The sequence below is a fragment of the Haplochromis burtoni genome, unplaced genomic scaffold (genome assembly GCF_018398535.1).
Source record: "Haplochromis burtoni strain Fernald_Lab_line unplaced genomic scaffold, NCSU_Asbu1 Contig_19, whole genome shotgun sequence".
Classification (NCBI taxonomy): domain Eukaryota; kingdom Metazoa; phylum Chordata; class Actinopteri; order Cichliformes; family Cichlidae; genus Haplochromis; species Haplochromis burtoni.
In genome coordinates, this window is record NW_024582380.1 from 4,013,311 (window position 1) to 4,030,787 (window position 17,477).

Below are 17,477 nucleotides of genomic sequence, written 5' to 3' on the forward strand. Positions count from 1 at the left end.
GGGGGTCTTAGAGATAAAGTCAACTAAAGTCGGTTCACTGGCAACAAGATTATTTGTGCCGCATAAGCAGGAAATCAGATCTGCGAGTCTCATCAACAGGAAATTAAAGAGAGCAACATGGTTTAGAGAAAAGCAAACAAAGCTCAGGCTACTCAGATTCTCCCAGCAGCAACATTAACTGGTGACAAGCCCTGGCAATGCTCGAGGATGTCCTCACAAAGAACCACCCTTCAGGTCCGTCCAGTCCGTGGATAAACAGAGGCATTGGCTCTCTGTGATTGCAGACATCCTTGTGTAAATAAAATCTGAAAGAATGCCGTCTCCATTCTGTTGTGAGGCTCATTTTTCGTCTCCGTTCTTAAATTCACTAGAAATTACTGCTGTTTGAGACTCAACCCTGCACACTCAATGAGATCTCGAAGCTGTCTGTGTTTCCACAGCTGAGCTGACGTATCTCATTTGCAGCCAGTGTTTTCTTTAATTCAGTACATGGGTGCACAGGTTCTGCAGAAAAACCTGCTGGTTCACTGGGGCTTTTCTGTGCACTCCCAAACTCTAGAGATCAATCTGAACTTGAGTGTGATCTGTGATGAGCTGGTGACCTGTCTATAGTGTGACCCCGGCTTATCCTAACTGGATAGGAAAACGTTTAGATGGCCTCCATACTGAATCACATCATGGATCAAATATGGTTTAAAAGCAAGTTTGTACTCTAGCAAATGTAGCCGCATGCCATAAACAAAGATCAGTGGAAAATTGTCCCCGTACCAAAGGGAAATGCATTCTTTAATCCGAGCACACAGCAGAGTCTGGGAGAGTGAAATACATTTCATTCACTGAGACTTTTATGGACTTCTACCTTTTAGGGGCTCTTCACCCTGTGAAATGTGCCACTGATAGAGTCACAAATCCACATCTACAGTTTGGTATTTCATATTCTTGCACTGTAAATCCAGCGATGCTCTCATTGATTCCACACATTGATTTGACTTAACATCTCAGGGGTGAAATACAGCACTCGTTGGGAGCTTGTGTGTGTGTGTTGTCTACCTATGCTGAATGTGGACAGTCAGAATTTGTAGTGTGATGTTGGGCTGGACTTCTGTGGCTTCTGTGGGTCTTCTGCGGAAACCATGTCTGTTCTCGAATATCCCAGCCACACACATTCTCAGCTTCAAGCGCGCTTTCATCAGAACCTAATGGGCCTTAGCTGCCCAAGAAGCCTGCGGCTTTACATTGAGACAACAACAGTACTTCTTTTGTAAGTGTTGTCCTAATTGAAATCATCTATTTACTTAACAATGCGCTATCGCTGGTGTGTGTCTGACTTTCTCCAGGGCGTGTAATTCTTCTAATTAATGAAGCTTGTTTGGATGATACTTGTAGACCACAGAGGATTAGGTAGTGGTTTGTATTGCTCAATTAGGATCTTGCTGAAGCAGGTGCAGAGATACTTGACTTTTCCTATAGACTTGTCTATAGACATGATTTCTCTTTTGTGATTTAAGAAAATGAATGGCTGTAATTAGTCTACACAGAAAAAGCTACCGTGGCTATTTCTGGGTAACATATTTATCCTTTTCTTAGTCTTTCATTTTGTTTTATTTAGAGCTAGTCATTGGATTACACTAAGTCCTGTTTTGAATTTGAGCTGAACATCTGGATGAAGAATGCGATGATATTATGTAAAAGTGGTTTTGTTTTGCTTTTTTCATCTAAGGTTTGCCAAGAAAGCATTTAATTACAAATATTTTTAATGTCATTTAGTCAAATATGTCATTACTGTTCCTCATGTAGCCAAAACCTTGTGTTTTTATCCATCCAGCAGTAAGATTCAGCTCCAGCAGCCTATTTTTGTGATCTGATCTTTCTTTCATTCTCTCTGATTTTCTCTGCCGGAATAACAAAATGTTTGCCTCTGGCGAAGCCATTGATTAATCCCATATTTGGACAAGCTTTGCTGCGCTACCTGGGTGCCTGTAGAAATGTTGGATTTTAATTTAAGCTCCAGCAAACAAAAACATTTTTCTGGTAAACTTTTATTGTATTTTATTTTATTTTTCTTCTTGGGTTTGGCAAGCAGCAACCGTCACGGCTGAAAGTTGTAACACAACACAGACATGCAGTTACCTGAGGCCTGCTCAAAAAGAAAGTCAATCCCCATAGATTTAAAATGCTAAAATGCCAAACTTAAAGCAGAAATAAATATGTTTATAGTCCATTTATAACAACTGTATAGTTGCAAATATTCATCTGTTTTCAACTGTATAAAAGCTTAAAGTTACAACCTGTAAAATTTCACCAATAGATGTCAAAAAATTGCAGTCAAGTAAATTCTGTTTTCTTACCCTCCCAGTTCAAGTGCATAATTCCAGCTACGGTGGCTGCTGAAGGACAAACAACTCTGGCCGCCATTGATCTGCAATGAGTGTAGGCTGTCAGTCCACTGTTTACCTCAGCTGTCTATATCCTGTGGTGTCCACATGTACTTATTCTGGAGGAGGCTGTAAAACTTTGTGAAAGAAGTCTGATACAAGTTAATGAGTCAGTGAATCTCACTTCTGTCTAAACACAGAGATACTGAGGTAAGTTGTTCAGGATATCCTGAATTTTTCTTATGGTGGGTGTTGCTGTTAGCCCCTGTTAGCTGCTGTTAGTGTCTGTTAGCTGCTGTTAGCCCCTGTTAGCTGCTGTTAGTGTCTGTTAGCTGCTGTTAGCCCCTGTTAGCTGCTGTTAGTGTCTGTTAGCTGCTGTTAGCCAGCATTATTGAAACTGTCTTTGTTCACTTGTTAACTGTTGATGTTTCGCCAGTTCGTTGTCAGATGTACAAATGTAATTGAAACAATATCAGGAATAAAAGAGCATGTTTATGCAAGTTTTTGTGATTTAGAGCTCTGAGTTTAGGAGATGAGGCTTCAGGTGCGGAGGAAGAACATGACATTTTTTATTAAGACACCTGTCATGTTGTCTTTTTTCTCCTTCTTTAGTGAAGGAGACCCCCTAACAGATGATAAAACATACAGTACATGTGATCTCTCATATGTTGAGTCTGAAACGCATCAAAATTTGCCTGCAGCAGTCAAAAACTACGAGTTCCCTTCTCCTCCACCTTTGGCATTCTACATATGTGGCTGGTCTCCAAACGCATACATAAAACACAATAAAGCAAACAGCGACGCCCACCTCGGTCACTGTAAGGTGGGTCAACATGGTGGCTTAATTCTTAATCAAAACTTTATTCTAAGTTTATGAGAAAACATCAATTTGTTGGGCGACGTAATTACACAATAATCAATGTGCATTTATGAGTACAATATTCTTTTTTCTATTAAATAGGTTCAATAAATGACTGACTGTACCTTTAAAGTTTATTAGTGTCACAGGTGAGTCCAGACAGACTCTGCTCATGTCGGCACCTTTTTAAGCATATCTGTTTTAGCAGCACACCCTCTCATTCCAAAACAAAACCTTCCTCTATTATAGACTCTATGCTTTAAGGCGATCAGATGATAAGTTAACATAGTTAGGGCTTCCTAAATTGTACATTTTTTCTTTAAAAGACATTACTTCCTTCACTAGCTACACTTTTTATCAAATCTCTTTTCTACTTAAGTTTTCAATTGAGCAAGAAGATGTCCAGCAAAAAGCAAATTTTCCATCCTCCGGGGACCTCACAGGGTTCCCTCTTAGCACTGGCCCCAGTCTGGGGTCCTGACAACATACAGCCTTTATTGATAAGATTATAAATAAAGCAGAGAGTGTAGCTGCATGTGTGTCAGTTAAGGCAGACAGAGTTTCCGAGAGAGTGTTGAAGGTCAGCTGCTTTCTCTTTTTCAACCCTGCATCCAAAATAAACATTCCATCCAGCCTACAGTCGTCAGACTGCGGAGAGAGCGAAAGCAAAGCAAGAGAAATTGGGATGAGAATTTCAAAGCACATCGGAGGCGAAAGTGAACTTTTTTTTGGCCTCCTGAAAAGCTAAGGTTTCACAGTTTTGGCTTTCCCAGCTCTGAAATCCCCCATGCCTCAACAGTTATTCATCTGGGTAGACATCATCAATTACAACTAATTAACCAGATGATGGTCTGGTGAGCAGAAAATGGAAGAGGTGATTCATCACTTTGAGCACCTTTTGGGCTTCCTGTTCACAAAACAAAAAAAAACAAAAAAAACAAAACAACGAAACTAAAAAGAGATCTTTTTTTGTACCTGGGCTAATGCCCAGTAAAGGACATGTCATAAGTATTGTGGCAGAATCATTTCACCTGACAGCTAACAAAGGAAACAAACCTCAATCCCCGAGCATAGCACGGTTGGCCTATGAAATAAGGGGCACGGAGAAAAAGTAGTTGGACATATTTCTGTATTATTATTTTTTTTAGATTAACAGAGTTTTCTTCCTCCACTAAGGCACTGCTTTTCTCCTCTTTTGTTTGTCTGTGTCATGCTTCCTCTGTGGGTGAGTTACTGGCGGTTTGGGCGATGACGTAATTGTGGAAAGGTCCTGGGTGCAGTCAGACTTGTAATTCAGTGAGGAATTTTTCATCTGGTCAAGGCTGGCTGCGTGTGTCTTTATAAATAAAGTTGTTAAGTCTTCAAAGGGGGGGGGAAAAAAGATAGAGGAGCAGGAGAGACATTAAATGAGCAGGCCCTTGCCTAACCTACTTACTATACAGGCACTGCTGAAAACCCTATGATATTCATTTCTAATCCCGATAACACAGTCACAGGTCAGATTTCTGTGCTGTTTACAGTGTGAGGTTCTGCAAATAAGAACACGCTGATGCTGAGCGTGAAATAATTCCTGTCTTGATCCAGGAAAATATTATCCTGACCAGAACGATCCAGAATTTGTCCTCCAGACGGTGTGTTTGGGGATCATTCAAGGGCTGCTCATGAGTCAGTTAAAAGATGACTGCATAAATCACCATATTCAGTCGTTCTCCATCGGTCACGTCGGTTTAGGCGAATAAAAATGATGGCCACGAATTACACGTTTAGAATTTGCCTTTTTGAAATACAGTACATTTTTTTTCCCCAGTAGTAGAGCAGGAGCCCAGCAAGTGCTTGCTTGGTACGCCACTGCAGGACACTGAAATCAGCTACTGCTATCGTCAGCTGTGTTTGAAGAGGGAGCCTGTGCTGTTTCAGTGGTCTGGCACTCCCCCGCCCCATGTGTGCTTTATTACCTCATCTTCAGTGGTGATTTATGGCTCTCACAGAGACCACTTTTCTGGGCTGTTTATATCTGGTGAAGATAAAAGAAAATCATGGCTTTATTGCCCAGACGGAGTGGGTCTGTTTACACAGCGGAGGGCCTCATCGGGGAGCTGCAACATACCAGCATCGCACATATCTGATCTGCCTTTTCAGAAGCAATAAACGACACGAGCACGCAAATCATCCCTCCCAACATGACGGATACGTGTTAAATATAAAACGGTATCTGCTGGAGTACAAATTCTTTTACTCTCTGCTCCTCGTGGTGATAAGAGGGCATCTCGTTCTGATGATTTGGATGCTGATAAACAGCTTTGCGCTCATTATGAAAATATTTTTCCCAGATTAAAGGAAAAAACTGCTTTTTCACAGCCACGATTGCTATCGATCGATGTTTTCAGCATGCAGAGAAATTCAAGATCAAGGTTGCCTTGTGCTTGCTCTCATGTCCTCCCAGAGCTCCTTGTGTGGCTGATGTTTAAAAACTATTTGGCTATGGCGCCATCTTGTGGTGAGAGTGAATGACAGACAAAAATGCAAGTCTGATACACGTGATCAAAAAGCTTATTACAAGATTAAACAGATTTGGGGAACTGATGTTACTTCAGATCCACTACTCTATGTATTATGTGTACATCCAAATGATACAATATATGCAAAACTGATATATAAGAGTTCTGCCTTCCTAATTTTTAAAAAACCCTTTATTATGGAACGAATTACTGGAAGACTTCAGTTGAAACCAGAATCATCTTTACTTCTCTCTTCTTCTCATTGCTGTAGGTCATTTTATAAATATTAATTACACTTAAATTTTTACAGTGCAGACTACATTGACAAAATCTATATCATAAATGGAGGTTTAATTGAAGATATAGAAATAAATATATAAAGAATCATAGAGAAATAGTTATAGAGATCAAATCAAACGTGTTTCCTATTACATGAATTAAGTTTTTTATTTTAAAAAAGCTTTAAAATATGACAATATTTTTAAAGCCATCGCTCTACATTGGCTCATTGAAGTGATGAACTTGGAAAAATATCACCTGAACCTTAATGCAACTGATTATTCGCAATGCAATTTAAGGTTTACATTACAGCTGCCCTAAATTAACAGCAATGGTAAAATCCGTTTTCTGAGTTTCTGTAATAGTTAATCCACCAGTATGTGCAAGAGTTTTTTATTTTTTATGCCAAAATATAATTATTGTTATCTATTAATTTTTTTAATGTACCATTTTTAATTCTTTATTTTTAATTATTAAGATGCCAAATTACAGTCATTTACTTGCATTCCTGGACAAATTTGTTTCATTGGTTGGATGTTATGTAGTCCAGTGTGACGCCTCCAATTTGAAAACAAAAACATGAATTCAGTCATTTTTACTTTGTTGATAGATTTCTAAAATACTTTTTCTTTTTATAAAAGGCAGTCTAATAAATCTCAAGTCAGCAGCTTTACAGTTTTAAGCCATTTGCTTTAATAGCACTGTTTTCAGGCACAGCAGCAGGAAAAGTGCTAGAAACCCAGCTTTATGTCAAAAGCAGAGTGGAGCACAGTCTGGAATAACCACTTTAAAACTCGCATCACCCTAGAACATAAGACATTTACGCTTTCTCTTCGACAGCATTATTTATTAGCCAGCACAGATGATTAACTGTGATATAAGGACAGGTTTTTTTTGTTTTTTTTTTAAACCAAGACCAAAAAAAAAAAACTGGCAGCAGCTAACAATACGCACTGACATTGAGGTCAGTGAGGTCTATGAACCAAAAGCAAGTTTTCAAATCAGACAAAAATAGTGTTTCAATACACAGAAATGACGGGCACTTTGTACTTCATGTCATTTGTACAGTTTCTCATGAATCCTCCTCACAGTGCCATTAGGTTACTGTGCAACTTCAGACAATAATAAAACGATCATATCTATCCAAAGGAGATCCTTTTTAAACATACTACGGAATCAATAATTGTGATGATACTGTGTAGCATGTATGGTTTTTTATTATATATGTGAAGCATGCATGTTATTCTCCTACTGCTGTCTGAAGGATACACAAGCTAAAAGCGCAGAGGCGTGTGTGTGTGAGATTCATGGCTGGGATTCACACAGATTGTTCTCTATTCTGATTTCTGATTCTGCTCATCTTTCTATAATCCCACTCCCTCGACTTTGAACTTAAACTTCTATAATCTATAAACAGCAGAGACAAAAAACTCACAAAATACCCACAGCACAACACAGCTGAGACAAAACGTTCGTCAAGGGCATGTGGAGAGAAAGGCTGGGAGCAACAAATATGGCATATATATTTAATCAAATTAAAGCTTCATTTTAGTCAGAAACGATATGCATATAATAAGGATCTGTCCCCTCTATGTAACCACATGCTAAACTGCCTCTTACTGATGAACTATAAAGTGTTTAAGATGAGAAAGAGGAGGTTTTTGGTACATTAGGCAACAATAAACCGGACCAAGAATCTATAGTTATCAGTTAAGTGTGCAACAAGACATGGTTTCATATAGTTTTATAAACTGTGCAGCATAGGGATCTGCTGATGTGACTTAAGCCAAAGCATAACAACAGCATCTGAAAGCCTTAAAGGTGCCAAATTATCCTTAAGCTTCAATGAGCTGAATCAGAAATCAGTTTTAAATTAAATTAATCCCAGTTTGAAGGTATTAGTTCGAAGAGCCTAACACTGGTGAACGCAGTACTTGGGTTCAGGAAGCGAGGGGTCCCAGCCTCAGCTCCACGTGGTGAGTGAGCCAGATGGCTTCAGCGGCAGTGTCGGCTCCCTCCTCGCTCGGCCGGATGGGACCAGCGAGGTTGCGGAAGTCATGTCGGATCTTAAAAGAAACCGTGACATCCGTATCCTCTTCTTTCTGAGGGATCACTTTGATAAAGAAACCAATCTTGTTGGATTTCCTGAAGGCAACAACACTGTGGAAAAGACAGAGATATCAAGTGGAGTGAGGGTGTTTTCTCATGCCATTACTGTTAAAGAGCAAGCGTGGGTTTGTGTGTTGACTCACTCTGGGTCGTCCTGGAAGTCCTGAGGTTCGGCTAGTTCATCATACTCAGCAGCAGCATCCTTTCCTGCTAAGAGTAGTTCCTTACTGGGCACTAAAACCTGAAAAAAATAACAAGCAGTAATGTTTACAGCAAGATTTTAAATGTTAGAGTCACATTAAGATGAATTATTACACTTCTTTCTAAGTTAATCGCATCTTAAAATGAACAATGGTAGTTATTAAATAAAAAGATGTATTTTACTGAAGTTGACACCTCACATAAAAACTCATGCTCGCCTGACTGTTATATCTGTGTTGTTTTTAAGGGGGAAAATAAGTCAACTGAATCACACTTTTTGCTAAAATTGATGCTTCTTTTCAGCTGTCAAAAGACTTACAGAGAGAACAGATGTAGTACATAAAATATATGTAGGAGGTGAGTGAACTTAGCCATGAGAAGTAGCGATAAAACTCAACCGAGCATAGCTTGATATGGTTCGCAATATCCCTCAGGTGTTTGTATATCAGATCGAGCAGAAAGCCGGGACTGCACTCTCCGTTTGGCCATAACGTCAATGGAAATGGGTCATCAGGATGCTCTTATTTGGCCAGGAGCTCTACCTTACTCGAGCTGGCCCATGACTTCATCACTAAAGAGGCTGGTAATAAAAAAAAAACGCCTATAGTCAGAGAGCCTCAGTGCACCAGGCAGCACTGTTAGCTGTGACTAACAGTATGAAGAGATGACGCGCAGGCTACAGACAAGCCAATTTGCAAAACAGCCGAGCTGCTGAGTAAAATTTGAATAAATAAGGTAAATAAGTATAGAACAAAATGGCTAACATATGCACATTTTGTATTTGGTGCCAGCACACTAGGAAAAAAAAAAAAAACAGTTTACCACCGTGTTGCATCACCTGTTTTTCTATCACTGCTTGCGGACTGAGGAGACCAACTGCTGCACTTGTGAAATCCAAATACTTTCCTTTTCTCACTTGATGCATTATCTTGCTGCTTGAGGGCCTCTTTTGTCATATTTTTTGTTTCATACCACACCAAATGTTTTCTATCAGTGACCAGTCACACACACCCAATCAAGCACCTGGGCTCGTTTACCACAAAGATACAGATTTCAGAAAGGAAATCAGTGAAACAACTGGATTCTTTGAACCTATTAATGATATTACAAACCTCCATTAAAAATAACAGGTAAGTCTTTAATTATCTATAAGAGCGGCTCTGCTGATTATCATTTTGAAAACAAGTCTAATATTTGCAGGCTGAAGTTTCTTTCACTGGATGCATTTGTGGTTGCTTTCTAAAATGTCAATAGGCAACTTACAAGTAGAGCTGGGCGATAGAACAATAACGATATGTATTGCGAAATAACTTTTTCTCGATAGAAAAGTTAAACTATTACAATAGGCCTCATCTCTCTTGTCCTCTTAAAAAAAAAGAAAAAAAAAGAAACAGTCAATCCAAATTAACTAGCGCAGAGCCGAACCAAGCATAGCCGCAGCGTCACGTCACGTGACTTGTTACGTACAGCACAAGTGCCAAGCCGCACATGTGTATTTGTTTGGGAAGCAGCCAACCGCCCGGGTAATGGAGGAAATGAGTGTGCCGACTAGAAAAATCAACCGAGCGTGACCGAAGGTTACCGAAGAGAAAACATGATGGCTCCAATGCCGGAGAGATTATCGAACGGAAGAGCCAGAGAAGTTCCGTAGTGTGAAGGTATTTTGGTTATTTCAAGTCTGACAAAAAACAGAGTAGCGCGCACTGTAAATTGTGCCAAAAGCAAGTCTGGAAATACAATAAACTGGTGTATGCTCAATGTCTGACTGAAAGCGCTAATTCGTCATTCGGCTTTTGTCAGACTAAAGTAACTGTTAAAACTGTTTGAAAAGCTCAGCTATACAACAAGGAGAGATTGAGAATTTCCTTTTAGTTCTCAGTTTATTTGATATTGACAAAAGTTAGTCAGTTTTGTCTGTTCTTCTGTAAAACAAACTAAGATTTATTTTTAGAATTAATACTTTGTTTCTAAGTGGAATTGACAATTTAGTCTGTTTTGTTTGTTCTATTTTGAAACTTAAACGCTTTAGCGGCTGCCTTTTGTGTAGTTTGCAATATTTGCCTTTATTTATCTGAAAAAGTCTCATGTTCCTTAAGTATATCTACCCTGTTGAACTTATTATGGGAAATAAATATTTAAATAAAAACAAGCTGCTGATTATTTCACATTTTACTTGTGAGCAACGGCACATTTAAATCTTACAAATATAGTTATTTGGCTTATATCGTGATAGATATCGTTATCGCCTGAAATGAAAAAACATATCGTGATATGAAAAAATCTTATATCGCCCAGCTCTACTTACAAGAGATTTTAAAAACTTCATTAAAGTTACAAAGTTTTGTATCAATCTCGGATCGACTGTTGTGCCTGTGTGTCAATAGAAGCGATTTAAAAAAAAATAAATAAAATACCTTTGCAGTGCTATTAATCTCATCAGGGTCATTTTCCTCACAAGAGGTCAGTGAGACACGGGTGATGTTCTCCACTGGGTTGGTCAGGGTCAGCAGCACCTGGCTCTCCTAAACAGCGAATGGCAGGAAAGAAAAAAGATAAGGCAAATGCTTGTCATCGTTTCCAAGTTTATGTGTACACTAATGGTTTTTCCTTATTTCCATGCCTAATTACATTGTAGATTCTCACAGATGGTATCAAAACTATGAATGAACACATATGGGATCATGTAGGGGCGATCGTGGCTCAAGAGTTAGGAGTTTGCCTTGTAATCGGAAGGTTGCCGGTTCGAGCCCCAGCTTGGTCAGTCTCGGTCGTTGTGTCCTTGGGCAAGACACTTCACCCGTTGCCTACTGGTGGTGGTCAGAGGGCCCGGTGGCGCCAGTGTCCGGCAGCCTCGCCTCTGTCAGTGCGCCCCAGGGTGGCTGTGGCTACAACGTAGCTTGCCATCACCAGTGTGTGAATGTGTGTGTGAATGGGTGGATGACTGGATATGTAAAGCGCTTTGGGGTCCTTAGGGACTAGTAAAGCGCTATATAAATACAGGCCATTTACCATTTAAACAAAAAAAGTGTTAAATAACTCGAAACATGTTTTATATTTTACATTCCTGAAAGTAGCCACCCTTTGCTTTGTTAACAGCTCTGCAAACCCTTGGCCTTCTCTCAGTGAGCTTTATGGTGTAGTCACCTGAAATGGTTTTTACTTCAAATTCCCAGAGCTTTCATGCATCAATAATTAAAAATAGACCAGATAAAATTCATTTTGGAAAATCGCAGATGTCGTGTACACATGCAGAGATGTGTCTACAATGTAATAGCCATGAAAATAAAGAAAAAACATTAAATGAGAAGGCATGTACAAACTTTTTGCTGGTAGTGTGCATAGAATTAAAAAAAAAAAATCTAAAATACAAGATAATCTACCAAAGTTCATGCAAACACTGACCTTCCCATTCCGGAGATTTGGAATGGACATAATTCTCACTTCTGGGATATAACTCCTGTGGGAGGAAGAGGAAGGCAGACTGTCAATACACTAACACACCAAAGATCACTAAACATTCAGTCAGAGTGGCCTAATGTCTAAACTCCTGAAAACAAAACAAAAAGAAGAAAAAGCACACAGTGAAAACTGTCTCCATTTAACCCTCCTGTTATGTTGGTTTCCAGGAACACCAATTATGCTCCTGGGTTAATTTGACCCGGGGCAAATTTACTCATCCAAAAGTGTCAGAAACACTGGCATTGATTATTTTACAATTTTCTTTTATAATTTAATTTTTTTCATTTTCTGTAGTGATGCAGATGACATGTGACATCTCTTCTGTTCTGGGTCAATCTGACCCGCAACATAACAGGAGGGTTAATGTGCTCATGCATTTGCACGAAAAATGTCCCGACGTCTTTATACAGTCATCCAACTAAACAACATTTATACTTGACGATAAACTGCTGAGAAAAAAATGTTTCAAACGTAAACAGAAGAGCAGCACTCACACAGCCACCAGCTGAATTTTAAACTTGATTGAAGTAGGATTAAACTCTGGCTTGCTCAAGTTGTGCTCGCATTTCTGAAGAAGGGGGAAAAAAAGACTCATGTAAATATAATCTATTAAAAGAGAGGCTTTGATAGATATGGAACACTAAAAGCCTGAAGAGGTGCTGACCCTGCAGCGCAGCGAGCGCTTCATCAGTAGGTGTTTGTGTCTTGGGTGGAGCTGAGACGCCCCTGCAGGCTGGAAGTCTGGCTGCAGAAGCCGCTGTCGCAGCGTGGTCACTGCAAGACAAGAGAAATTACAGATTCAACTTGACCTCACTTTGACAAGCTCTCGGTACTGTTCAGCGAGCGCCAGATAAGACCATACCTTCAGGTAAATTGATGGGTCTGGTGTAACAATCCTCAGGCAGGGGCTCCACCTCATCAAGTGCCTGGGCTGGTTCAATGGTGATCTCCTTCTGGTCTTCACCCTCTTTGAGGCTAATTAGATTAACATAAATACTGCTTAATAAGCTGTTATTTCTCTTTAAGAAAGAAAAGAGAAATAACAGCTGTTATTTCTCTTTAATGACAGTCTAAAGTAACTGGAAGTTAATTACATACACTGCAACGCAAACAGTGCAGGTATTTTTGGAGGCTCTAGCTCTTTATAAATAACCTACTCACATAAATGTTGCACGGTTACAGTTAGAACAAAGAAACTTTGGAAAACTTAAGGTTGATGCCTTCAAGGGCATCCAACTTTTCATACTTGGCTACTGAACAAGAGTCCTTTGAAACAAGAGACAACCAAGTACACATCACTCTTTTCAGAGAGTCCTCGCCAGCTTTACATTCGTCCCCTCGGTCTGACAGCATAGTTTATCAATACGCTGCCTTTTGTCAGCTAATCATTAATCCAAAATGTTAGGCAGGGTCCTTGAATGAATTCTGGTGAGCGATCTCTGTTAACAATTATATCAGTACAAGGTGATGATGCAATTTGAGAACAAGAAAAAAGGTGACAAACTGTTCATTGTGATGGATTGACTACAATAAGTATCTAAAGACAAGTTCCAAGGCTCTGTAAATTCATTTTTATGGCACCCTGAAATTAATCAAACTAATGGTTTGTGGACGGCAGAAAATTAATCTGAGTCACTGATAATATGCATGTCAAAGACGTGAGACATGGAAAACAGGTGCTGACCTTGAAAGTCAAAAAAAGTTCAAAAGGACAAAACCAGTTGATGGGATGTGTTAAAAGCTGCAATAACTGCAGATAAACATGATAATAAAAATATAAAAAAAACTCACGAAAGGCCAGCCAGGCTTGATAGTGGAGCTCCAGGCCTCTGTCTCTGCAGTCTGGTTCCAAGGCCATATTTTTCCTGAGTAGAATTGGAGGACAAAACATGATCAGAGATCTAGCCTAGTGAACACTGAAATGTCAAGATGATTATAAATATGCATCTACAGTTATTTACCTACATGACAAATACAACACAACATCCTGACCCAAAAAATTTAGTTTATGGCAAGTTTTGAGAATTAAAAAAAAATGTAAAGAAGTGGAAAAACAACAAATAAAGAACAAACTGTTAAAATTAGCAGTGGTAAGAGACAGAAAGAAGAGCCTTTGTACTCTAGACTAGAGGAAGAGAATCAACTCATATTTAATGAATAAATGTCTTGAAAGAGAAAGATCTTCTGTTGCTTCCCTCCCTCTAATCAACATAAAGGCTCTCCTTGTGTGGATCTCGGTCTCATTTACCCAAGAAACATTCATGTGATCTGTGAGGTCAGTCAGTACCAGAGCAGACAAGAACAGATAGAAATAGAAAACAGTGCTACTGTAAAAGATGAGAATACCCAAATTGTGAAAAAGTACAACTCACCACCACATGAATAGTGTGTTGCTGGGGGATAAAAACCAAAATGTCAGAGTGCATAAGCAAAGAAAAAAAAGGAAAAAGGAGAGAATAAAGAACAAGGTGAAACCAAAGCGATCAAGCAAAACATTATTGGTATTTGGTGACATGCAACGGCAACAGAAATGCATCAGTGATGGAAAACAACTGCAGGATATCACAGCTTAAGTGTCTCCACTGCGCGATAGGAAAGACGGGTTTGCATTAATGGATGTTAATTGTCAAAGAAGAAAACGGCAGGTGTGAACAATGCACCAAGCTAACAAAGCGTGAAGACCGCATCCAAAGCAGGGGGGCATAAAACTCATTGTGCACATTTTCCGCTACGTTCAGGCAAATCACACTGGTGACTACCATGACATTTGTTTCTTAAGCAGGGTAACAGCATGGGCATGGTGTGAATCTGTAAACCAAGCACAGCAAGTCTATTCCCGCCTGCTTTGGCTTAAAGCATGCAAATCAAATGACATCCTTACTGACACAAAGAAATATTTCTGTATTTATTATTTAAATCAAAGCCTATGTAAATTAGTTTGTTATTTGCAATTTATTGCTGCTATTCGCAATAACGACAAATCACACAGAGGCAATAGCTAACATGAAGCTGTTCATCTGTGGGGCTCAGAGAGAGCAGAGTACCGAGAACGCCAGGGGCATGCACTGTCGTCTCCTGGCCATCTTCTTCCTGTCCCTCTCCTGCTTCTCTCGGTGGGCCAGCTGCTGGTAATACTCAATCAGTTTGTTGATCTGGAGCAAACAAACAAGAATCAGTTCTTTATGTACTTTTATAGAAACAGACTATATTGTAATTTAAAAGAGAACTGGATACATTATGCTACATATAGTATAGGTTCATATCAATACCTATATTATCACAAATTTATTATGTCCCTATATGCAATATAGTTTTTTTCTTAATTAATAGCTTGGAGAATATTATTGGCTGATACTGGTCTTAGTAAACGCAACTTATGTAATTTTTTTTACAAGTTCGTATGATTGTATTAAAATGTGATAGACTTAAATTAAGCTGTAGAAAACTGTGGAATAATAATAATCTGCAAAAATTTAAACAGTTGACTTCCTGCAATAACTACATGTGTGTAAAGACGCTCATTGCAAGACATAAATAAATAAATGGGAGCATGTGCAGTTCGTGCATGTCAGTTTTGTAGCCTAAGCAAATGTTCAGCTATTTCAGTTTAGCCTGGGTTGTGTTATTGAGGGTGTCACTTATTCAGGGGCACATCAGTTTAAAAGCAAGCAATGTGTTATCAGGAAATGTGAGCAACTTGAGAAAAATTTAGATGGCCACAGGGTGGAAAAAAAACCTACCCGCTGAGTATGAGGGTTCTCCGGCTCCTGCCATCCACCACTGGCTGCAGTGAACAAAATGCAAACATCAGACTTTAGACAGTCACAGAGAACAAATACAGCCTTGACCAAAAAAGGGGTTAACTAGGATTAGTGAACTAGCACTCACCAACTGATTTGTCAGCCATGCCCACATCTCTTGAGGTCCAGCGACAGAAGCCGCAGGCCAAATAGTACGCTTTCTTCATGGCTGTCTTGGTAGGATCATCAGGCAGAGGAGCTGGGATGTTGGTGGCCCGAGTAGATAGTGTGTGCATGCAGCACGGGCAGTCAAAACAGTTTGCACACCTACAACAGAGCACACCAATAATTAAGAATGAAACTAAGGTCGCTAATTACATAGTGACATAAGGGGTGGAATATAAACACGAAGCTTTTTCTACGAATCTGCAAAGAAAAGCAGATCAATCTTACCTGTTCTTTTTAAGCTTAGCCTCTGCAGACGGCATGTTTTCCAGACAGCTGGGACAATAGTGGGAGTCCACCTGAACACAGAGAAGTCAGTCTTAAGGTGTATTTTAAACACGCTTCCCAACTGCTGGATTACCAACAGTGTTATGAGGAATAAATAGGATTATCGTTGTACCATTCCTTAGAACAGTATGGTACCATGAAACAGGGGAACCCGTTTTATTTCATTTTTATCTATTTTTCAATGAAGTAAAAGTTAAGCTTTCAATCAAGTAGTATATTAACAAATATTCGTCAGGGTATCTTATGATGATGGTGATGCTACTAGCTAAATCGCTCTGGGCGTGGTGTCTGTAACTTTGAGTTAGGTTTACAAGGTTTTAACAGTGAGGGCGTTAGCAAGGACAGACCGACATCAAAATATTTTGCTTGTGTACTTGTTTTAATTAGAGAACATGCCACCCACAGCTTTATATAAGCTAACCTGTGCGTTTAATGCTAAAGCCGACAGATAGCAACGGCTCATTAGCTTGCGCTTGCTTCTTTCAACAAGCGGAAGTGAAACCGTACAACCAATGAGATTAGGGGACCGTTTGATTGACAAGCGGCTTGGCAAGACAACTCAGCATATGGCTGAACTAGTCCCTCCCGCCTGTCAAAGCTAACAGAAGGTAACAAAGTAGCTAGAAAAGGCTAACTGTTAGCGGAGGATGATGAGAAAAACACTAACGTACCTCGTGAGACACGCATTCCAGAGATCGTAGCTCACTGCAGTAGCGACAGAAATAAAGCTGAGACAGGGGGGCTCTAATTTTTTTCTCCCCACGAACCAGATAGACAACTCTATCTGGCTGCAGAAGGGACGCCATCTCCGAGGAACGTAGACGAGCCCAGCGACTCACTGGACCGTCTGCTAGTGTTGATGCCACCGCTGGTTGCTTGGCTGGAGAAACCAATGACTGTAGAAAACCGTGAGCTCATCGTCGCCCTCGTGTGGTGAATATAGAAAACGCCACGTTTACGTTTTGGCCAGAGTTGTGTGTGAGATTTGCGTTTGTGGCCTGTTGTTCCCATTTCTTTAGCCGAATGAAAAACAGGAAGAAAAGTTTGAGGTATATCAAATTACACAAGAACTAGACTGATAATCAGTGGAAACGGATCTTGCAGAGTGATGAATCCAAGTTTTAAATTTTTGGTCCAAATTATCAGCAATATGTTTGGAGCAGGTTTGGGGTGAGGTACAACAGTGAGTGTCTATAGCCATCAGTAAAACACAGTGGAGCCTCTGTCATGATTTGGGGCTGCATTCCAGTCAGCAGTGTTGTAGATCTCATACAAAATGGATGGAATTGTGAACAAACCCGGAAAAAAACAGTGAAATTCTGATCCATGCAATACTAAAGCATCTACAGTAGTGTAGGTCTTTATCTTTATGCTTTAAACTTTAAGATTTAAAAACAATATTTTTTTCCCTTATTCCCACATAATATTAGAAAGAATCACATTT

At 39.6% G+C, this 17,477-nt stretch overlaps 1 protein-coding gene across 2 annotated transcripts; it reads right to left on the bottom strand.

Annotated features, from left to right (window-relative positions):
• Positions 1-6,837: 6,837 nt before the first annotated feature.
• On the bottom strand, positions 6,838-16,937 carry dctn4 (dynactin 4). 2 transcript variants are annotated; one of them, XM_005916390.3, is made up of 14 exons: positions 16,705-16,937; positions 15,974-16,044; positions 15,669-15,847; positions 15,521-15,564; positions 14,825-14,932; positions 14,153-14,173; positions 13,572-13,645; positions 12,643-12,755; positions 12,445-12,554; positions 12,275-12,348; positions 11,724-11,778; positions 10,736-10,843; positions 8,264-8,361; positions 6,838-8,171 (listed from the first exon to the last, which is right to left on the bottom strand). In XM_005916390.3, the coding sequence occupies exons 1-14, from the start codon at positions 16,837-16,839 to the stop codon at positions 7,952-7,954; spliced, it is 1,410 nt and encodes a 469-aa protein (XP_005916452.1). In that variant the 5' UTR covers positions 16,840-16,937; the 3' UTR covers positions 6,838-7,951. The 2 variants fall into 2 exon arrangements, with proteins under 2 accessions (XP_005916452.1, XP_005916453.1); XM_005916391.3 differs by lacking the exon at positions 14,153-14,173.
• Between the last annotated feature and the right edge of the window lie 540 nt (positions 16,938-17,477).